Source organism: Rana temporaria, chromosome 1 (assembly GCF_905171775.1).
Source record: "Rana temporaria chromosome 1, aRanTem1.1, whole genome shotgun sequence".
In the NCBI taxonomy this organism is placed as follows: Eukaryota; Metazoa; Chordata; class Amphibia; order Anura; family Ranidae; genus Rana; species Rana temporaria.
The window spans coordinates 562,420,595-562,444,865 of NC_053489.1; the positions used below are offsets into that span (position 1 = coordinate 562,420,595).

Consider the following 24,271-nt stretch of genomic DNA (forward strand, 5'->3'; position numbering starts at 1 on the left):
CTTCATCCCAGCGCTCCCAGTATAATATCACTGACTTCATCCCAGCGCTCCCAGTATAATATCATTGAATTCATCCCAGCGCTCCCAATATAATATCACTGACTTCATCCCAGCGCTCCCAGTATAATATCACTGACTTCATCCCAGCGCTCCCAGTATAATATCACTGACTTCATCCCAGCGCTCCCAGTATAATATCACTGACTTCATCCCAGCGCTCCCAGTATAATATCACTGACTTCATCCCAGCGCTCCCAGTATAATATCACTGACTTCATCCCAGCGCTCCCAGTATAATATCACTGACTTCATCCCAGCGCTCCCAGTATAATATCACTGACTTCATCCCAGCGCTCCCAGTATAATATCACTGACTTCATCCCAGCGCTCCCAGTATAATATCACTGACTTCATCCCAGCGCTCCCAATATAATATCACTGACTTCATCCGAGCGCTCCCAGTATAATATCACTGACTTCATCCCAGCGCTCCCAGTATAATATCACTGACTTCATCCCAGCGCTCCCAGTATAATATCACTGAATTCATCCCAGCGCTCCCAGTATAATATCACTGACTTCATCCCAGCGCTCCCAGTATAATATCCCTGACTTCATCCCAGCACTCCCAGTATAATATCACTGACTTCATCCCAGCGCTCCCAGTATAATATCACTGACTTCATCCCAGCGCTCCCAGTATAATATCACTGACTTCATCCCAGCACTCCCAGTATAATATCACTGACTTCATCCCAGCGCTCCCAGTAAAATATCACTGACTTCATCCCAGCGCTTCCAGTATAATATCACTGACTTCATCCCAGCGCTCCCAGTATAATATCACTGACTTCATCCCAGCGCTCCCAGTATAATATCACTGACTTCATCCCAGCGCTCCCAGTAAAATATCACTGACTTCATCCCAGCGCTCCCAGTATAATATCACTGACTTCATCCCAGCGCTCCCGGTATAATATCACTGACTTCATCCCAGCGCTCCCAGTATAATATCACTGACTTCATCCCAGTATAATATCACTGACTTCATCCCAGCGCTCCCAGTATAATATCACTGACTTCATCCCAGCGCTCCCAGTAAAATATCACTGACTTCATCCCAGCGCTCCCAGTATAATATCACTGACTTCATCCCAGCGCTCCCAGTAAAATATCACTGACTTCATCCCAGCGCTCCCAGTATAATATCACTGACTTCATCCCAGCGCTCCCGGTATAATATCACTGACTTCATCCCAGCGCTCCCAGTATAATATCACTGACTTCATCCCAGTATAATATCACTGACTTCATCCCAGCACTCCCAGTATAATATCACTGACTTCATCCCAGCGCTCCCAGTATAATATCACTGACTTCATCCCAGCGCTCCCAGTATAATATCATTGAATTCATCCCAGCGCTCCCAATATAATATCACTGACTTCATCCCAGCGCTCCCAGTATAATATCACTGACTTCATCCCAGCGCTCCCAGTATAATATCACTGACTTCATCCCAGCGCTCCCAGTATAATATCACTGACTTCATCCCAGCGCTCCCAGTATAATATCACTGACTTCATCCCAGCGCTCCCAGTATAATATCACTGACTTCATCCCAGCGCTCCCAGTATAATATCACTGACTTCATCCCAGCGCTCCCAGTATAATATCACTGACTTCATCCCAGCGCTCCCAGTATAATATCACTGACTTCATCAAGGGCCCATTACCAGGAGAATAGAGGGCCCAGCAGAATGTGACAGGTCATGTAATGATCAGCTTCCAAGCTGGAGACAATGTCCCGGTGTTCTCCCCCCATAGTAATAAGAAATGATGGGTGATGATGTCATACACTGCATTACACCGGCAGGGGGCGGTCACTGATAGTCCTGAGTACCGTACCTCTATTATCTGCTCCCGGTGCCTCCGCCATCCTCCGTTCTTCCAGTAGTCCGCTACCAACCGCTCTGACAACTCCCAACTAAGTGACGCACTCCGCATCGGCTGGAGGGGGAGGGGCTCGCTGACTACCAGGTGACAGGCAGCCAATCTCTGGCAGAAACGCTATATTGGGAGACCCGCCCACACCACGCGCTTTCTCGGTTTACAGTATAGGAGGAGGAGTCGCGCAATCATCACCGATTGTCCGTTACCTCAGTTGACCCGCCCACACCTCGCGCCTCCTCCGCTTATAGGGGTTGGAGTCGCAAAATTACCAGTGACTTGGAGCTCTGATTGTCGTTACCTTAGAAGACCCGCCCACATCTCGAGCTTCCCCCGCTTATAGGGGGAGGAGCCGCGAAATTACCAGTGACTGGGAGCTCTGATTGTCGTTACCTTAGAAGACCCGCCCACATCTCGCGCCTCCTCCGCTTATAGGGGGAGGAGCCGCGAAATTACCAGTGACTGGGAGCTCTGATGGTCGTTACCTTAGAAGACCCGCCCACATCTCGAGCTTCCCCCGCTTATAGGGGGAGGAGTCGCACAATTACCAGTGACTGGGAGCTCTGATTGTCGTTACCTTAGAAGACCCGCCCACATCTCGCGCCTCCCCTGCTTATAGGGGGAGGAGTCGCAAAATTACTAGTGACTGGGAGCTCTGATTGTCGTTACCTTAGAAGACCCGCCCACATCTCGCGCCTCCTCCGCTTATAGGGGGAGGAGTCGCAAAATTACCAGTGACTGGGAGCTCTGATTGTCGTTACCTTAGAAGACCCGCCCACATCTCGAGCTTCCCTCGCTTATAGGGGGAGGAGTCGCAAAATTACCAGTGACTGGGAGCTCTGATTGTCGTTACCTTAGAAGACCCGCCCACATCTCGAGCTTCCCTCGCTTATAGGGGTTGGAGTCGCAAAATTACCAGTGACTAGGAGCTCTGATTGTCGTTAGGTTAGAAAACCCGCCCACATCTCGCGCCTCCTCCGCTTATAGGGGGAGGAGTCGCAAAATTACCAGTGACTAGGAGCTCTGATTGTCGTTAGGTTAGAAGACCCGCCCACATCTCGCGCCTCCTCCGCTTATAGGGGGAGGAGTCGCGAAATTACCAGTGACTAGGAGCTCTGATTGTCGTTACCTTAGAAGACCCGCCCACATCTCGAGCTTCCCCCGCTTATAGGGGGAGGAGTCGCAAAATTACCAGTGACTGGGAGCTCTGATTGTTATTAGGTTAGAAGACCCGCCCACATCTCGCGCCTCCTCCGCTTATAGGGGTTGGAGTCGCGAAATTACCAGTGACTGGGAGCTCTGATTGTTGTTACCTTAAGAGACTCGCCCACATCTCGCGCGTCCTCTGCTGACTGGGTAGGAGTTTCGGAAAAGCAGGTTACAGGAAACGCTTTATTTTTTTTTTGTACTGTGCTTAACCACCTAAGGACTGGAAGGATTTACCCCCTTGATGACCTGGGCACTTTTTGCGATATGGCACTGCGACGCTTTAACTGACAATTGCACGGTCGTGCGACGTGGCACTCAAACAACATTTATGTCCTTTTTTTCCCCACAAATAGAGCTTTCTTTTGGTGTTATTTGATCATCTCTGCGGTTTTTATTTTTTGTGCTATAAAGAAACAAAGAGCGACAATTTTAAAAAATATATATATATATATATACAGTATATATATATATATATATTTTTTACTTTTTTGCTATAATATCCCCCCAAAAAAATAAAAAATATATTTTTTTCTTCAGTTTAAGCCAATATGTATTCTACATATTTTTTGGAAAAAAAAATCGCAATAAGTGTATATTGATTGGATTGCGCAAAAGTTATTGCATCTACAAATTATGGGATAGATTTATTGCAATTTTAATGTTTTTAATGGTGGTGATCAGCGATTTTTAACTCGACTGTGACATTGTGGCGGACCGATCAGACACTTTTTTGGGACCGGTGATTATACAGCGATCAGTGCTATAAAAATGCACTGATTAATGTGTAAATGTCACTGGCAGGGAAGGGGTTAACACCAGGGTCGATCAAGGGGTTAAATGTGTTCCCTGGGAGGTGTTTCTCACAGTGGGGGGAGGGGACTGACTGGGAGTTCAGAGAGAGAGAGAGCGCGCTGTTCCTAATCACTAGGAACAGGCAATCACACTGTACTCCCCTGACAGAACGGGCATCTGTTTGTTTACATTAACAGAACCCCATTCTATCTCTCTGTGAAGCGATCGCGGGTGGACGCCAGACTTCGCAGCCGCTGGCCATGCGCGTCGGCTCCGGCGTCGTGGGTGCGCCCACTGTATCTATAAGCATATCTATATGGGAACTAACCTGCCCCAAAATAACTGCAGTGGCTGGTCCACAAGTGGCTAAAGTGATTGGTCTCTAGTTTTTTCACCTTAATGCATTAGGATAAAACACCCTGTGTGCTGCAGCTGCCCCAGAGCCCCCCTTTTTCTTACCGGAGCTGATCTGATCCAACAATGTGCACAAGCCCAGCGACTCCAGCCGTTGTGTCCATCCTCATTGGATAGATTGATAGCAGCAGGAGCCATTGGTACCCACTGCTGCCAATCAATTCCAGTAACACGGGGGGCAGGGCCGAGTCCCGCTGTCTGTATCAATGGACGCAGCAGCGGGACTCAGGAGCGTGCCCCCAGCAAAAGCGGCTCTCTGTGGGGGCACCTGATGAAGGGAAGGAGCCAGTAGTGCTGCCAGGGCACCCCAGAAGAGGAGGATCGGGGCTACTCTGTGCAAAATCCTTACACAGAGAAGGTAAGTATAACATGTTTGTTAAAAAAAATCTAACCTTTACAATCACTTTAAGAAGAGTCCCCCCCCCCCCCAGCAAAAAAAATAAAGTCAGCAGCTGCATATATTGTAACTTCTGACTTTTAATATTAGGACACTTACCTGTCCTGAAATCCAGCGGTGTCGGCACCCCAGCCGATGTTTCCATCGGCTCTCGAGTGCTGCTGCCAACATTTGTAGTAAGCAAAGAAAATAAAAATATATGAAAAATTAGGAAAGACTGCAAGAATGAGTCTTATAATATAATATAGTAAAAACACCATAGGTGCTCAAACAGTCCACTAAGCACAGTGAAAATATATTGATGAAAGTCTGTGAGGAAAATCAAAACAATACCACTGAAAGTGACTGTGTGTTGAAAAATTTGATAGTAGATCCACCACCAGGTAATAATGATGAGAGGCTTACCAGAGGGATCGGACCCAAATAAGTATACACTTATCAGGTCAATCAAGCTTATAAGGTACCGATGTCCAGACTCCAAAACGATTCCAATACTAGATAGGTAAATGAAACCCTCAAGCACTCAAATGCATAATCAATATGGAACCAATCGATAGGAAACCAGCCAGATGGTATCAATAGAAACTTCCAATAGTATGTAATCCAGGTGACTCAGAGAATATGGAGCAAAAAAGAAAAACGAGGGGGCACATAGCGTGAATCCGTATAAAAAGTTTACTTTGCAGTAAATAGATAACATTTACACTCACATTTAGGTGAACATAACAAGCGTTGTAAAATCAATCAAGCAGTAGGGTCAATGTTTCTTCACGACGCGTTTCGTTCTCATGAACGTCATCTGGGGAAGTTTCTATTGATACCATCTGGCTGGTTTCCTATCGATTGGTTCCATATTCCATATATTTTCACTGTGCTTAGTGGACTGTTTGAGCACCTATGGTGTTTTTACTATATTATATTATAAGACTCATTCTTGCAGTCTTTCCTAATTTTTCATATATATTTTTTTAGCGCTACATTTATTTTCTTTGTTTAGTTTGTTTTACAAAATTGATCTCATTTTGTGGTGTTGGCTGCCATTAATTTATTGCATTTTGGTTAGCACGGTGAATGTATGTACATTTTGTATATATATTTTAATTTGTAGTAAGGAAACCAAGCAGTGAAGCCTTTCGGCTGGTTCCCTACAGTGCATGTGCAAAGCGCGCTGTGCTTTCTGAATGTCTCGGTGCCGGAGGAAGGAGGGAGCTGAACTTCTGATTGCGGAAGTGGGGATGGGTACCAAATGTGGAGCTTCCATTTTGGGTGGAACTCCGCTTTACAGTTAAATGTTAGGAAGTTGTAGGATGATAGCAGAGCTCGTCACATTCGGTTCCCCATCACAGATTTCTCCGAAGTGACGTTCCGTCACCACCATCTTGCTACACCCCACACTCCTGCACATTTACCACTTGACCACCGGGCATATTTTGGCACTTCTCTCCTTCATGTAAAAATCTCATTTTTTTTTGATAGAAAATTAATCAGAACCCCCAAACATTATAAATATATATTTTTTAGCAGACACCCTAGGGAATAAAATGGCGGTCATTGCAACTGTTTTCTCGCACGGTATTTGCGCAATAATTTTTTTAAACGCCTTTTTTTTGGAAAAAAAAAAACGGTTTCATGAATTAAAAAATAACAAAACAGTAAAGTTAGCCCAATTTTTTTGTATAATGTGAAAGGTGATGTTACGCCGAGTAAATAGATACCTAACATGTCACGCTTTAAAATTGCGCACACTCATGGAATGGCGCCAAACTTCGGTACTTTAAAATCTCCATAGGTGACGCTTTATTTTTTTTTACAGGTTACTATTTTCGAGTTACAGAGGAGGTCTAGTGCTAGAATTGTTGCACATGCTCTAACGCATGCGACAATACCTCACATGTGGGGTTTGAACGGCGTTTACATTTGTGGGCGGGACTTGCATGCGTGTTCGCTTCTGCACGCGAGCTACCGGGGATAGGGGCGTTTTAAAAAAAAAATGTTCATTTTATTTTACTTAATTTTTTTATTTTTACACTTTTTTTTGATCACTTTTATTCCTATTACAAGGAATGTAAACATCCCTTGTAATAAGAAACAGTGTGACAGGTCCTCTTTATGGTGAGATGTGGGGTCAATAAGATCCCACATCTCTCCTACAGGCTTACAAGCATGAGATCGTGAAAAAACATTCACCGATCTCACGCCGACAGCCGCAATTGCGGCTTTGTTTACTTGCGGGTACCGGGCGTGACGTCATAACGTCGCACCCAGCCCTCCGACGGTCATAGAGATGACTGGTGACCATCTGGTCACCAGTCATCTCTATGCTTCCCCAGCCAACGCTGGCCGATTCTCTCTCCGGGCCCCCGATGGCACGGGAGAGCCTGGAGAAGCACCGGATGGTGGCGGGAGGGGGGGGACGTCCCCTCCCGCTGCCTATAAGAACGATCAAGCGGCGGAACTGCCGCTTTGATCGTTCTTATTGTGCACAGAATCGCCGGCTGAAGACGCTGATATCTGAATGATGCCTGTAGCTGCAGGCATCATTCAGATATCACTGCACAAAGTCGAGGACGTCATTTGGCGTTCAGCGGTTGTTAAGTGGTTAATGATAGAGTGAGGGGGCAAGCGGACATTTTGTTACACCCACCCAGTTTTAGATTTCACAGTTATTTTTTTACACAAAACGGAGCTTATATGCTTAAATACAGAATTTGGAAATCCGACGGACTGTTTACATGTTACATTTTAAAATCAGCAGCAAACCTACTGAACTTACACGGTTGCTAATGTGACAGAACACCTCTGATTTTCACATTTAACATGTAAACAGTCCGTCGGATTTACAAATTCTGTATTTAAGCATATAAGCTCCGTTTTGTGTTGAAAATAACTGTGAAATCTAAAACTCTGGTGGGTGTAACAAGATGTCCGCTTGCCCCCTTCTCACTCGATCATTACTGTGCAGGAGTGTGGGGTTTAGCAAGATGGCGGCAACGGAACGTCACTTCTGGAGCAATCTGTGATGGGGAGCCGAATGTGACGAGACACCGGCCTCTGTTTCTAGAGGATTTCCTCCTGGAACGGGCGCACTGAGGAGTAAATGGCATCAGCAGCATCATGGTGATAAGAATATAAGGACTCATTTACAAGTCGTCTGAAAAGCGCTTCATGCTAAGATCGCTTTTCAGAGGTGTTTGATTGTCATACTACCACACAATGATTGCAGTGTATTTCCAGCACCCATCGTAAGCAACATGCTGTTTTAGTTTTGCAGTGGCTGCAAAGCATCATGGCTGCGGCACATGTACAGACATGAGGATAGAGTGGTGAGAGTTTGATGAATATATAAGTATATAGATCTTACCTTTTGTTCTTTTATCAATTTTGTTTTGCCTTATTCTTTGTCCGATCCTTTTTTTTTTCTCACGTTCATCTATACCAGGGATGTGCAATTAGCGGACCTCCAGCTGTCGCAGAACTACAACTCCCATGAGGCATAGCAAGACTGACGGCCACAAGCATGACACCCAGAGGCAGAGGCATGATGGAACTAGTAGTTTTGCAACAGCTGGAGGTCCGCTAATTGCATCTCCCTGATCTATACTCTATGGCCCAGATTCAAGTAGAGGGCGCATCTTTTGGCCGGCGTAGCGCATCTCATATGCGCTACGCCGACGTAACATAGAGAGGCAAGACCAGTATTCACAAAGCACTTGCTTCCTAAGTTACGGCGGCGTAGCGTAAATGGGCCGGCGTAAGCCCGCCTAATTCAAATTAGGAAGGTAGTGGGCGTGTTGTATTAAAATTAACCGTGACCCCATGCAAATGAATGGCCGAACGAACGGCGCATGCTCAGAATGACGTCAAATTTACTCCCTAAGATACGCCGGCTCAATTCATAAGACGTGAACGTAACCTACGCCCAGCCCCATTCACGTACGACTTACGCAAACGACGTAAAATCCGACGTCCATACCCTACATGACTTAGACCAGCTATTTGGTGGTTTATCTTTATGCCGGACTTACGCCTTACGTAAACGGCGTAGCTTACTGCGACGGGCGCAAGTACGTTCGTGAATCGGCGTATCTAGGTAATTTGCATATTCGACGCGTAAATCAATGGAAGCGCCCCTAGCGGCCAGCGTAAATATGCACCCAAGATATGACGGTGTAGGAGACTTACGTCGGTCGTAGGAAGCCAAAATTCAGGAGTATCTTCTACTGTGAATACGGCGCATAAATCCGTGGACTTACGCGGCGTATATAAAGATACGTCAGCGTAAGTCTTTATGAATCCGGGCCTATATTTTTTTGATCAGAGACGTGGAAGGTATCGAGTACAATAAATCTCTCCCTTTATTTATTTTTGAACAATTTTGAGATATTTTGTGCTTATGGTTTGCCTCCCGTATCCGCCTGGGTGCTCCTGCAGCTATCACCTATTCCTGGGTGCTGGTATTCTGTGGGTAAGCAACAATATGTCTTTTCGAGAAAATATATTTCCCCCTTGTTTTCTCCCAGTAATCTGGTTTCAAAATTGTATATGTACAACATTATGATGTATTGTCTTTATTGTAGATAAAGTAATTGATTCCTCCTGAAGAAGCAGTTGTCACCGCAAAACATGTACGGTGGAACCTTGGATTACGAGCATAATCTGTTCCAGGAGAATGCCCGCAATCCAAAGCACTCAGATATCAAAGCGAGTTTCCCCACAGAAGTCAATAGAAACTAAAATTGACTTCTATGGCATGCAATACCGCATGTGGCCAGAGGTGGGGGGTGCCGGAGAGCCTCGGAAATACTTAGGACAGCTTGGCAGAACTCGGAAACCCACGGAAAGGCTCAGGCATGGAGTTTTTCCAAGTTTTTACAAACGGCTCCGATGGTGCGTTCCAGACAGGCCTACAACCGAGTTGAGGTAGCTGTCGACCCGGTCCACTGTGAGTGAGGCAACAAAGCAGCCCAGTCATATGTGGACCCTAGAGCAAAAAGCCCACCGGCCACCCCTGGGGCCATGGGGTATGTCGTGGCCAACCCAGCGTGTAGCTAAGGTCTGCTCACGCTCGCTGGCCGGACTGGGGAGACTACAAGGATCTATGTATCCAGCCTATCACCCAGCCGGCAGTTATGGCGGACACATCGGACACTTTTGACTCTATTTTGGGACCATTGTCATTTATAAAGCGATCAGTGCTATAAAAATGCACTGATTACTGTGTAAATGACACTGGCAGGGAAGGGGTTAACCAGTAGGGGCGAGGAAGGGGTTAAGTGTGTCATAGGGAGTGATTCTAACTGTGTGGGGGCTGGTCTTACTGTGACACGACACTGATCGCTGCTCCCGATGACAGGAAGCAGATGATCACTGTCCTGTCACTAGGCAGAACAGGGAGATGCCTTGTTTACACAGGCATCCCGCCGCTCTGTGACACGATCATGGGACACCGGCGGACATCAAATCCGTGGGCATGGTTACGGAGCTCGTGGCAGGGGCGTGCGGGCGCAAAATTAATACGTATATACACGTTGCTTTGCGCAGCCGTGTGATTCTGCTGACGTAAATGTTCGTGAGCTGGTCGGCAAGCAGTTAAACCCTACATTGAAAAGTATTGAAATTGCCTCTAAATACAAACTACAAAAATCCTTGTCTCTTAAAGAGTGCTACTGTATTTGATAAATCTCTGAACATACCTGTCTGTGGTGACAGTGTGTGTACAGACACTTATTTTTAAATCATAGTATTGCTAAGATTGGCAGTTTCCCCCTTCTCTGTAAAAAAGGTGGTGGTGGCAGCTTAAAGGGTTAATTGCTTAATTAGCTTAACCCAGTGACAATCGCTCTCAGTCTGTTGGCACTTGGATTGTGGTCCCACCAGCTGGAAAATCTTTGTCCAGATGTACAATACCAAAGACAGTTAGGAGGCCTGTAACAGGGCTCCAGCCAGTACCAAACCCAGTTGCAGCCGGTGGAATTTTTTTTGGGGGGTGGCAAACGGTATGCCACCCCCCGGTTGGTAGCACTTATCCCATCACCGGCGGCTTCCCCTGCTCTGGCGGCAGTGGCCTCCCGTTCTCCACGGGTCATCACTGCGACTTCCGTTTCCCCTCCTCGGCCAATTGGGAGTCTTCTCTTTTCGGCCAATCGGAAAATGGGTCTCACACCCGCTTCTGATAGGCCGGATTGAGGATCAGTGTTTCAACAGCGAATATTCATTTGCTGTTGTAACACACCTGGGTGGGATCAGAGTGCATTCTCTGCATCCCAAGCCCATCCTATTAGATCCTCTGGCTCTAATCAGGTGCTTTAAAAAAAAAAAAAATGGCGCTGTAATTCATGCACCCGGTGCCCTAAAAAAGGAGCCATATGCATGAATAGGAGGTGGCCGTGGATAGATTTATGCTATGCATGAATCTATCCATTGTATAAAAGGGAGTGGCGTGGAGAGAGGGAGAGGAGCCCGGGCACCCCTAATGGACAGGCCGCCGCTGACCATGCACACTAAAAATACATAGTGGCCAATGAGAAAAGGGAATACACTGGATGCTCAGCGCAATAGGGTAAACACTGTTAACATCTGCATCAGGGCAGGTGGAGCTGCAGGGAGACAACTGCACACAGACATCCACTGCAGCAGTTGTAAACCATAGGTTTAGGGGTTTTTAAAACACTAAAGAAGAAATAATTGTTACCATTTTTCATCAAGCCAATCTTTTTTGCAAATACATGTCTAAAAATTGAAATTCTAGATCTGAACTTCAATTACTGCACCAGTGAGTTCACGGGAAGAACAGTAGCGAAAGTTACCTAATCCCCATGCTAAAACTGGTTTAAAGATGTATAGCTATGGCAAGATGTAGTGGTTGTAGTTAAAGTGGTACTTTAGTCAGAAAATGAAATCCTGCTAGATCACTTCAGGCTGGTCCCTTTTGCAGGCATAGCTATGTAAAACATAAAAAAATAAGTGCCTATACCGTTTTAAAAACAGTAATACACTGTCTCAGCCGCTAAGGCTGATCTGCTGACAGCTGAAATATTTACTGCTGCTCCAGGGCTCTTGGGCTTTGGCAAAAATTACAGCACATACTTATTTTGGTGGCATAATTATTAATGTGGAATGTATGTTCCTTGCTAAAGAATGTTATTTTTTTTATCAAGTTGTTAAGGTCAGGTGGCGAGCTTGTAATTTATTTAGCACTCAGCATCGGCAGACGGTGAGAATAGAGTGACTGAGGTAGCAGATACACTAAACCCTGGAGTACAGGAGACGAGGGACTTGCTACAGCAACCTCACATTTTCATGAATTAATGAAAATTATGATGAAAATCAATTCCCATTCTATCAACAAACAAAAACAGAACAAAAATTCGAAGGAGGGACGTTTACCCACATGAACTTCTGTTTTCCTCAGGGCTCCGCTTGTAAAGCAAGGTAGCGGCAGTAGCGTATTTAGTGATGAGGCATGCTTAGCACTGTGCAGCATTACAGGCCTCCTCAGACCACCGCCCAGAGCACTGTGCATTACAGGCCTCCTCAGACCACCGCCCAGAGCACTGTGCATTACAGGCCTCCTTAGACCATGTCCAGACCACCGTGCATTACAGGCCTCCTCAGACCACCGCCCAGACCACTGTGCATTACAGGCCTCCCCAGACCACCGCCCAGAGCACTGTGCATTACAGGCCTCCTTAGACCATGTCCAGAGCACTGTGCATTACAGGCCTCCTCAGACCACCGCCCAGAGCACTGTGCATTACAGGCCTCCTTAGACCATGTCCAGAGCACTGTGCATTACAGGCCTCCTCAGACCACCGTCCAGAGGACTGTGCATTACAGGGCTCCTTAGACCATGTCCAGAGCACTGTGCATTACAGGCCTCCCCAGACCACCGTCACAAACCAAAAATGGCATTTTAGTCATAAGACTGACAAAAACTCCCAAGACCTGCTCTCTTGTCACCTCCAGGACTTCTCCAGAGCCTTTCCCATCCTCTGGAATTCTCTACCCCAAGCTTTCCGACTATCTCCCACTCTGTCCACATTCAGACAATCCATGAAAACTCATATCTTCAGAGAAGCCTATCCGGCCCTCACCTAACAACTGTATATTTATTTTCTCCTTCAGCTCATCCCCCACAGTTATTACCTTTTGTGTCTCTTGACCCTCCCTCTTAGATTGTAAGCTCTAAGGAGCAGGGCCCTCTAATTACTCCTGTAATAAATTGTATTGTAATTGTACTGTCTGCCCTCATGTTGTAAAATGCTGCTAAACTGTCAGTGCTATATAAATCCTGTAAAATATTAATGACTATATCTAAATTTGATGCCAAAATTAAACACTGGAAGAATGTAGCAGCAGTTGGGTGACAGAGTTGAAAATGTGGAGGCAGAAATTAAACGTATTAACACTATACTGTACTTTTAGCTAGGAAGATAATAAATACCATCTTTGTCCTTCTTTATCCAGCTACTTCCTCCACACCACTTTGAGGGAACAGCGAGCGAAGCATGCATGAATCCAGTTACATAGGCTTATAATATTTTTGTGATTAATAATTGTAGACTGCTATATTCTGTAGTAGATTTATGAAAAGTGACCCAAAAAAAAAAACTTCCAGTTGTAAAGTTAAGTAAATAAAGATGCATTTGGCCAAGTGACACCAGTCTTTCTTCTGTATTCCAACCCTTCCCCCCCCCCCCCCATCTGGGGTTAGTATCATGCTTTCACTATCCTATTTGATTTATATTCCTGATTAAAATGATAAAAAAAAGTGTTCATCAAATGTTTGATATTTAAAATACAGACAATAAAATAAATTTTATTTTTGTTTAGCAATATCTCTCAAACAATGCAAACTAAAGCCATATTGTATATTCAGTAGCCCCGTCACTCAGATCTTTCCATACTCTGGTCTTCTTTGCTTTTCATGTATTTCTGAAAATAAACAACCATGGGATACAATAAGTATTCTGCCATAAGGAAATGTTTTGTTATAAACTGCAAAATAATTTTGCTCTGCCAAGATGTATGTTTTCTAGGGGTGTAACGGATCAAAAAACTCACGGATCGGATCGATCCTCGGATCAGGAGTCACGGATCGGATCATTTTCGGATCAGCGCAAAAAAAAAAAATGTGTGTGTGTGTAATATATATATATATATATATATATATATATATATATATATATATATATATATATATATATATATATATATATATATATATATATATATATATATATATATTACACACACACACACACACACACACACACACACACATACATTTCACGGGTGGATTAAAGAGGAAGCAGGTGAGGCTGTTTGGGACTTGTTAAAAGTACAATCTTGATGTTTTTACAGCTCTCTCTATATATATATATATATATATATATATATATATATATATATATAATTATATATAGCTGTAAAAACATCAAGATTGTACTTTTAACAAGTCCCAAAGAGCCTCACCTGCTTCCTCTTTAATCCACCCGTGAAATGTGCTCTCCCCCCCCCCCCTCCTCCTCTCACACTAGTGCTTCTCTGCTACTATTCCCTCTCCATGTCTGCTTGCCAGAGCCCAGTGCACAGCGTGACACGCCTCCCCGGGGAGGCGGGGAGGCGTGTCACGCTGGGCTCTGGCAAGCAGACTGGGTGGAGCAAGATCGCTCCGGAGCTAGGCCGAAGCCGGGGACTTTCCTAGGCCTAGGCTCCGGAGCGCTCCGCGGATCGCGGGGTGTGCCGATCCGAACGGGGTGGCCCGTTCGGATCACGGATCGGTGACGATCCGTTACACCCCTAATGTTTTCCATATTAAAAAACAGGCTAGGGTGACTGCACACAAAGAAGAGAAACATCCCGAACAGTATGCTTGTATTTCCCTGTATAGCGATATCTCAAGAGCCACGGTGCAACAGAGAAAACTATTTAAATGAATCAAGTCCTCCCTGACACTAAAACTTCATACAGAGGGAGATATATGGCTTTGGGGCTTGTTTAAATATGCTTTGACCTCCCCTGTCATCTCCAGAGGATATTGTACCTGTGGTGAGGAGGTGTTATGTCACTTCCCTCACAATCTATTTTACAGTATCTCACAGAAGTGAGAACACCCCTCACATTTTTGTAAATATTTTATTATATCTTTCCATGTGACACTTTGCTACAATGTAAAGTAGTGATTGTACAGCTTGTATAACAGTTTACATTTGCTGTCCCCTCAAAATAACTCAACACACAGCCATTAATGTCTAAACTGCTGGCAACAAAAGTAAGTACACGCCTAGGTGAAATTGTCCAAATTGGGCCCAATTATCCATTTTCCCTCCCCGGTGTCATGTGACTCGTTAGTGTTACAAGGTCTCAGGTGTGAATGAGGAGCAGGTGTGTTAAATTTGGTCTTATCGCTCTCTCTCTCATACTGGTCACTGGAAGTTCAACATGGCACCTCATGGCAAAGAACTGTGGATCTGAAAAAAGAATAGTCGCTGTACATAAAGATGGCCTAGGCTATAAGAAAATTGCCAAGACCCTGAAACTGAGCTGAAGCATGGTGGCCCAGACCATACAGCGGTCTAATAGGACAGGTTCCACTCAGAACAGCCCTCGCCATGGTCGACCAAAGAAGTTGACTGCACATGCTCAGCATCATATCCAGAGGTTGTCTTAGGTAAATAGATGTATGAGTGCTGCCAGCATTGCTGCAGAGAGAGAAGGGATGGGGGGGGGTTCAGCCTGTCAGTGCTCAGACCATACGCCGCACACTACATAAAATTGGTCTGCATGGCTGTAGTTCCAGAAGGAAACCTCTTCTAAAGATGATGCACAAGAAAGCCTGAAAACAATTTGCTAAACACAAGCAGACTAAGGACATGGATTACTGGAACCACGTTCTGTGGTCTGATGAGACCAAGATAAACTTATTTGATTCAGATGGTGTCAAGCGTGTGTGGTGGCAAACAGGTGAGGAGTACAGACAAGTGTGTCTTGCCTACAGTACGGTATGGTGGTGTGAGTATCATGGTCTGGGGCTCCATGAGTGCTGCCGGCACTGGGGAGCTACAGTTCATTGAGGGAATCATGAATGCCAACATGTACCTTGACATACTGAAGCAGAGCATGATCCCCTCCCTTCGAAGACTGGGTCACAGGGCAGTATTCCAACATGATGACCCCAAACACACCTCCAAGGCAACCACAGCTTTGCTAAAGAAGCTGAGGGTAAAGGTGATGGACTGGCCAAGCATGTGCCCAGACCTAAACCTGAGCATCTGTGGGGCATCCTCAAAACGAACATGGGAGCGCAAAGTCTAACATCCACCAGCTCTGTGATGTTGTCATGAAGGAGTGGAAGAGGACTCCTGTGGCAACCTGTAAAGCTCTGGTGAACTCCATGCCCAAGAGGGTTAACCTTCCTGAAGGTATGATTAGGTCAGATTTTTGGATGCTGAAAGTGGTACAATTGTTTTGCATGGAAATTTGTCATTTTTTATTGTAGGCCTGCAATTCCTAGGAATAACTCACTTCAATCTGTCCAAACAAGAGTCTAGTAGACATCCTGGGTATGCTAAAATTTGCAACACAAGATCATAATATAATAAATAACTATAAATAATTATAACAAATAATAAAATAAAATTCAATAATGAATTTGCTCAGTTGCAGAATTGTCGCTGTCATTACTTTCAGTAATTGACAAATTTCCCCACAAATCGCTCAATACTGCAAGGGATTCTAATTTATTATCGCTGTTTTCTAGTCGGTCTAAAACCACTTTTGACGCAAAGGGACACTTTTTGGTTGCTATGGACAATCTCCAGTTTCTAGGCAGAAAAAAAAACAATATTTATAATGTAAAACTGCATGCAGGGCACTGGAGACACCACTAGGGACAAAGGGGATGTGAAATAATTTGATTCAGTACTGTAATCTGTAAGATTACAGTATACTGTATTTTTATTTTTTTTATTTGGCGACAAACTCTGTCCCCGTGCATCGCAACGCTCGCAGGGAATGGAGCTCAGCACTCGGGCACTGTGTGAATCGAGCGAGGAGACAGCTCACACACACAGCCGGGAGACATCGCAGGATCCAGGGGACAAGGTAAGCAACTTTGCCTGGATCCTGGAATGCGATCCGAGTGTGGCTCGGGGTTACCGCTTTTGGTACTGAAATTTCACCACGAGCCAGACTCGGGATTACCGCTAGGGGGCAGTGATGGAAAATAATGGTGGCCACACAAAATATTGACACTTTGGGCCCAATTTGGACATTTTCACTTAGGGGTGTACTCACTTTTGTTGCCAGTGGTTTAGACATTAATGGCTGTATGTTGAGTTATTTTTTAGGGGACAGCAAATTTAACTGCTATACAAGCTGGACAGTGCTCTCGGCCATTGGCTGAGAGCAATAATGAAAGCCCCTATACAAATTATTAGTAAGACCTCATCTGGAATATGCAGTTCAATTTTGGGCACCAGTTCTCAAAAGGGATATTGGGGAACTGGAGAAGGGCAAAGAGTGCAGAGAAGGGCAACCAAACTGATAAGAAGTATGGAGGAGCTCAGCTATGAGGAAAGATTGGAGGAACTGAATTAATTCTCCCTTGAGAAGAGGAGAATAAGGGGGGATATGATCAAAATGTACAAACACATAAGGGGGCCATATGGTGAACTTGATGTTGAGTTATTCACTTTAAGGTCATCACAGGAGGACAAGAGGGCATTCTTTACGTCTAGAAGAAAAAAGATTTAATCTCCAAATTTTTTGGTTCAACTGGATGGACTTGTGTCTTTTTTCAACCTGACTAACTATGTAACTATGAAAGGAAAGTCTAGATGGCTGCATACCAAACAGGGATTTAAATGCTTTTATTTGCATAAAACCTTGAAGAACACGAAGAGCACTACATGTACAAGCAAGGGAGGAACAGCTTATGCATGTTACATACGAATTGTGCTTTATCAAAGCCCATTTGTTTCATCTACGAACTGGTCATTTATACCTAGCCAGATCCTCCCCTGTAGAGGTGTCAGCAGGTTAATCGATTCAATACCTTCAATATATTATCATTGTTTAGCAACCAAAAACTTGTTTTACAAATAACGTGTAAAAGTAATGATACAAAATGTTTAAAAAAATATATACAATGGATATGAAAAGTCTACACACCCCTGTTAAAATGTCAGGTTTCTGTGATGCAAAAAAAAGAGATAAAGATATGATTTTTGAACTTTTTCCACCTTTAAAAGGGGTTGTAAAGGTAAATGTTTTCCCTAAATAGCTTCCTTTACCTTAGTGCAGTCCTCCTTCACTTACCTCATCCTTCCATTTTGCTTTTAAATGTCCTTATTTCCTCACTTCCTGTTCTTCTGTCTGTAACTACACACCGTAATGCGAGACTTTCTTCCTGGTGTGGAGAAAGCCTCTTGAGGGGGTGAGCAGGAGGGTCAGGACGCTATCTACTTTGCAGCTAGAGAAAGGAGCTGTATGTTAGTAGGCATCCTGACACTCCTGCTCGCCCCTCAAGGCTTTCTCCACACCAGGGAGAAAGCCTCGCATTACTGTGTGTAGTTACAGACAGAAGAACAGGAAGTGAGGATTTCTCAGAAGAAATAAGGACATTTAAAAGCAAAATCAAAGGATGAGGTAAGTGAAGGAGGACTGCACTAAGGTAAAGGAAGCTATTTAGGGATTTTTTTTTTACCTTTACAACCCCTTTAATGTGACCTATAAATTGTACAACTCAAATATTGCCAAGTCAAGATGTGCCATGCTGATAGACTCATACCTAAAAAGACGGAGTGCTGTAATAAAATCAAAAGATGCTTCATGACAGTATTAGTTTAAGAGTGTGCACACTTATGCAACCATATTATTTTATTTTTACTTCTCTCCATCTAAAAGATTTCAGTTTGTTGTTCAACTGTTTATAGGTCACATTACAAGGTGGAAAAAGTTCTGAAATTATTTATCTTTGTCTCATTTTTTTTACATCACAGAAACCTGACATTTTTAACAACAAGGTTGGTCTTTATTGGGAAATAAAAACATAAGAATGGTACATGACAATTCAGTCTGGGTAAGAGCAGTACAATACATAGATTACATACGGAGGAAAAAACAAAACAAAGAGCACTGGTTGAAAAGACAAAATACATCCTAAAAGAAGAAGGCTATCAAATAATAAGGCACACTCCTGTACCGTTAGAGAAGGAGGTTATACCAAACAAGTAAGATAGCAGGCAACTTGAAACCTGACATTTTAACAGGGGTGTGTAGACTTTTTATATCCACTGTATATTATATACAAGATAAAAACATGTTTTTTTCCCCTAGTCCAGCATGCAGAGCATTTATTGGTGTTGCTCTTTTCCCCTTTTTTTGCTCAGTGTTTTTTTTAGGTTGTTATCTGGGCCATTTATCTCTTTCATAGTCTAGTTTTTGAATTGACCTTAACCACTTCCATACCAGGCACTTCCTGCCCAAGCCAATTTTCAGCTTTCAGCGTTGTCGCAATTTGAATGACAATTGTGCGGTCATGCTCTACTGTACCCAAACATTTTTTTTATCATTTTGTTCCCACAAATAGAGCTTTCTTTTGGTGGTATTTGATCACCTCTGCGATTTTAATTTTTTGCGCAGCAAATAAAAAAAGAGCGAAAATTTTGAAAAAAAAAAATATGTTTTTCTTTGTTTCTGTTAATTTATTTTGTAAATAAACACCTTTTCTTCTTCAATGAAGGGCACCGATAAGGCGGCACTGACGGGCACCAATAAGGCGGCACTGACAAGGCGGCACTGACGGGCACCGATAAGGCGGCACTGACGGGCACCGATAAGGCGGCACTGATGGGCACTGGTGGGTGGCAATAATGGGCATCACAAATTTTGTTTGTGCCATGATGGTGCCAGTCAGTGCCCATTTGTGGGCACTGATTGGCATATGTTATGTATACATTTGTACATGTGGATGGCCATGGGGACATACCTGGCCATCCACATGTTGGGTGCTTCCCTGGTGGTCCTGGGTGGAATCCTGGTGGTCCAGTGTGGGCATCCGAAGGGGGGCTGCGCTGATAAACAATCAGCGCAAACCCCCCGTCAGGAGAGCCGCTGATCGGCTCGGCTCTACTCGCGTCTGTCAGACGCGAGTGAGGACGAGCTGATCAACGGCTCTTCCTGTTTACATCGTGATCAGCCGTGATTGGACACGTGGTAAAGTGCCCCTGCCGAAGGCTCTTTACTGAGATCGGTGTTGCGGTGTGTCAGACTGACACACCGCAACACCGATCACTGCGATGCGCGCCCCCACGGGCGTGCGGCGGCTGCTATCCTGCAGGACGTGAATAGACGTCCAGTCAGGATAACACAACCACTTCCCGGACGTCAATATGCTATTGACCGGGTGGGAAGTGGTTAAACCCATAATGCCTCATTTGGGTCTGGCTGTACTATTTCACATTTTTATCTTGTATATATATATATTATATATATATATATATATATATATATATATATATATATATATATATATATATATATATATATATATATATATATATATATATATACACACACACACACACACAATATATATATATATATATATATATATATATATATATATATATAACATTATGTATGGTTTTTGCGAGAAAAGGCATTTGGATCCCAGTTTGGTGTGCGCAGCCATCTGGACTTTCCAGTACACATGGGTGGAATGTTGGCCGGTTGCTGCCTGACATTCGGCCCATGTATACAGGGCTTTACCAGTCAATGACCAGAGTTGCATAATTTCTTTAATATTTCCTGAAGCCATTAATACTTGATGTGAATGAGGAATACTTCTAACTTCTTCTTAGATTTAAATAAATATCTCAGTTATAGTTTTGATACCTTTTGATGTGGATCATAATTGTGATGAAAAAAAAGAAAAAAAAAAAAAAACACAGAACTTACAGACACTGCTTCACTTTCCACTCCTACAAATATTAAACTTTTAAAAGTTGTTCACTAAATGTTTTGGCAATAGAGTTCAAGCCCTGTTTATACATTTTTGCTCTTTACTTCACAAGGGCATTTTTGTCCTTTACTTACAGTATATATATATATATGACCTGTTATTTGTACCTTTGATGCCTTTAATGTAGCATGGAAATTCTTTAAGTGAAATCTTAGGCACCATTTCTTCTCGGTTATGTTGGGCTACTCCAAGCATCCTCAGGAATCCAAGATGGCTCCTAAAATCAACTTCTTTAAATGTAAAAGGCCCGAATAGACCATTTAAATGTTCCATTCTATGAAGAGAAGCAAACACACAGAAATGTGACATTACATGCATCCAGAAAACCCATCTTCACCCAGTCAAGCATTGCAGTTTCTCCTAGTGCTAGCTTGCATGTTAAAACTAGTCTCAAGTTTCATTGGCTTTGCTATCCAGGTTCTTTACATTACACTCAGATGCTTCCAACCACAGGGCTGCTATGCACACATTGTAAATCATTACTAGTGGCACTAGACAAGTGTGCCCCCTTTCCACCTTAATTTTTGCTCTGATCATTGGGTCATTTGCTAAGGCCATTAGATCCCACTCATAAATCTCAGGGATAATAGTTTTGGACAGGAAACACAAAATGCACTTACCTTCTAAAAACTCAGCCAGACTTCCAAACATATGGCTTACCTCTCCAAGTTGCAGTTGACTCTGAACTAATATGTATAGAAAATGTCCCAGGTGTAAAAAATATATCTGGTTTATGTCTAAGGCAGGGTTTCTCAACCATGGAACCCTAGGGTTCCTCCAGAGGTTACTAGGGGTTCCTTGAGCAATGACTAATTTCTGCCTCTCGGATAAGTTCCCACTGACACCAATGATCTTTTTAGCTATGTGTAAGGGGGAAATTCCTCCCAATGACCACAAGTGTAAGGATTATTCTTCCCACTGACCATCACACTAACGTATCATGAGCTTTAGATATAGTAAGTAATAGCAGGGGTTCCCTCAGAGTGGAATGTTATTTCAAGGAATTCTTTGTGTTAAAAAGGTTGAGAAAGGCAGGTCTAGGGCATCTTCTGGTATGGGAGCCCTTAATGTATTCTACAATTATAAAGCAACGGTGAAACTGAGCCATTGGTAGTCCCAAACCAACAATGGATACATATATAGCAAGCTATAGACCCTAAAATCCAGTGACCTGTTGGGAGCAATTACCCTGGGTTATTGTTCTCCACATGCCTACCCATCAACAAACGGGCCCAGCTAAGAAAAATGCACACAATGAAACTTTGAAAAAAGGACTTGGACTAGAAATTTCTTACACAATGCATTATAGCAGCAAAGTAAACTATTACTCTGGGCTGGAACAAAAAAATACTCCTGAAATTATAGGCTTCCTAAACCCTTCCTATAGGTTTGTGAATCTGCTTAAAAACATATTTTGCCTACCGTCAGGTTCTGGGCTCTACTTTCTTCTGTTTCTCTCCTGAGGTTGTAATTTTCTGTTAATGTCTCGTTCCATAAGTGGTGTATCTTTTCTTTTTCTCTAGCGTAAGACAATGCAGTTTTCTCTGAGGACTCTAACATTTTTATGAGCTCTTCTTTTTCAGTATTGGCTGCTGCCAAGTCTTTAAGAAACATATTTTTTTCTTTTTTCAATAGCGCCATTTCTTTTGCCAGTAACTGCTTCTCAAGCATTAGATTGTTTCTTTCATCCAGAATTTGTTTATTTTGCTTAAAAAGTTCTTCATATCTGTCAGTCAGAGCTTTTGCTTGCCGATTATACACCTCTGCGTTTTGCTCTGCTATGGATAACTGTACATGAAGGGACTTTTTTTCAGTTCTGAGTGCGTTGATTTGTTCTCTGTATTGGAGATGTTCAGAGCTTAAGAACTCTGAATTAGTGTACAGTTCTCTTAAAACTTTCTGAAATGCCTTACTTTCAAGGTGGTTTGGGATTTTCACTTCATCTGCAATACCTTCATGCATGCTTTTACACAATTTGTCAAGATTTTCCTTATCAGATGTGTTCTTATTATCTTCAGTTTTTTCGAGTGTTGACTCATTTTCCTTACACTCAGGACTAAAGTGATTGAGATCACAGGGTTGTATAAGGTCTGTAATGCATTGTTGTGTGTCATCTTGTTCAATGTCCTTAAATTCATTATTTTTCATCGTACTACTCAGCAGACCACTTTCATTTACATTAAAGGTGCTATCAGATATGCTTAAACTTTCAAAGTCTACTTCTTCAGTTCCCCTTTTAAGTGAAGAATATAAATATTGTCTCCAACAGTCGACTTCCTCGCTTTCAAATGAATCATTTGATTCTGCTGGATTGCATTTGTCTGTATTAGTGTTTTGCAGGTTATAGTTCTGCTGTGTGTCAACATTTATCTGTGAATTCTGATCACTGTCCGATGATGGTCCAATGGAATCCAGTGTACTCAACTGTTCTGAGGTTACAATCAATGGGAATTCAACTGCCTGATGCAATAAATTATGTTTGCCTACACAATCTTCATCTTCAATATTGTCAGTACATTGCCCTTTGACTGCAGCATAGGTGAGGTCATTACGCTGAAATGATACAAAAAAACATTGGAACTTATTCATAAAATTGATGTCAAATTGTTACTACAAAAAATGGGGTTAAATTACTGAAGAAAAAAAGGCTATTCATTTTGCAGGGGAATTTTAACTTAGCTTAGTGAATTAGGTGAAGTTCCATTGACGTTTATCATCCAAACACGTGCAAAAAAAAACAAAAAACAAAAAAATAGATGCGATCTGTGGTGAAATATCGCACCTAGTAATTCATGGTTGGGTTTTAGCATCAAATTGGAAAAGCTTACACGGTAGTGATTACAATTCAAATATGACCTTGGTGTTTAAAAGAAGCAGGGTGACCCTGTCTTACCTGTGCATGTCAAATTCCAAGCTTCGCCAGTCACTGTAGGCATACCCCAGAAGATGTTTTTGGGGACTGTGTTCCATAGGGATGGACCACGTCCCTGAACATGTATGTCACCCTATGGCTGACTAGACGTGTTGCACTAAGTGCCAAGGTGAGTGACCATGCAGGATCCGGCAACATTGCAGGCCATACCCACAGAGAGGGGTCTAGGTTGCACTGCTTCCATTTGTGGCATTACAAGGCAGTGGGGAATTGATGAAAAAATTCAAAGATAAAATAATAAAGAAAAATATAAAAGGTGGGGAAGCTAAGAGTGATTTCTCCATGAAGGGAAAGAGGTCCACCACTTTAGGACACTAGCAAAAAATAGTGGGGTAGGGTTATAGAAAAGATGGCCAGCCGGTGTGTCCTCGTTTTCCTTTCACGTGACCGGGTATTCTTTTTTTTTTTTTTAAATTGTTTATTTATATACCACATGAGGCCGGTCCACACGGACCACAATACAAACAGTACATCTGCTGATGCTAACAAGTTCACATAACAGTAACAGCATAAGATGAGTATGCATCTCAACAGTATTCATGTGACACTT

At 43.3% G+C, this 24,271-nt stretch overlaps 2 protein-coding genes across 5 annotated transcripts in view; both read right to left on the reverse strand.

The window, feature by feature from the left end:
• The window catches only part of LOC120921650, a 60,158-nt gene extending 58,022 nt beyond the window's left edge, over positions 1 to 2,136 (reverse strand). The window contains exon 1 of one of the 2 annotated variants that reach the window (XM_040334167.1): positions 1,909 to 2,136. In XM_040334167.1, the coding sequence (XP_040190101.1) occupies positions 1,909 to 1,939 (31 nt within the window). In that variant the 5' untranslated portion in view covers positions 1,940 to 2,136. The remainder of the gene's footprint in view (positions 1 to 1,908) is intronic. The other variant, XM_040334172.1, reaches the window with a different exon arrangement.
• An 11,424-nt stretch (positions 2,137 to 13,560) lies between these two features.
• Positions 13,561 to 24,271, reverse strand: part of LOC120921675 — a 40,786-nt gene continuing 30,075 nt past the window's right edge. Inside the window, exons 4-7 of one of the 3 annotated variants that reach the window (XR_005744928.1) lie at positions 22,212 to 23,342; positions 20,974 to 21,063; positions 20,897 to 20,941; positions 13,561 to 13,696 (exon numbers count right to left, since the gene is read on the reverse strand). Coding sequence is in view for 1 of the 3 variants with exons in the window: in XM_040334205.1 (XP_040190139.1) it covers positions 13,649 to 13,696; positions 22,212 to 23,342 (1,179 nt within the window). In the remaining 2 variants the exon portion in view is untranslated. Of the gene's footprint in view, positions 13,697 to 20,896; positions 21,064 to 22,211; positions 23,343 to 24,271 lie in introns of all 3 variants that reach the window. The other 2 variants (XR_005744927.1, XM_040334205.1) reach the window with 2 other exon arrangements.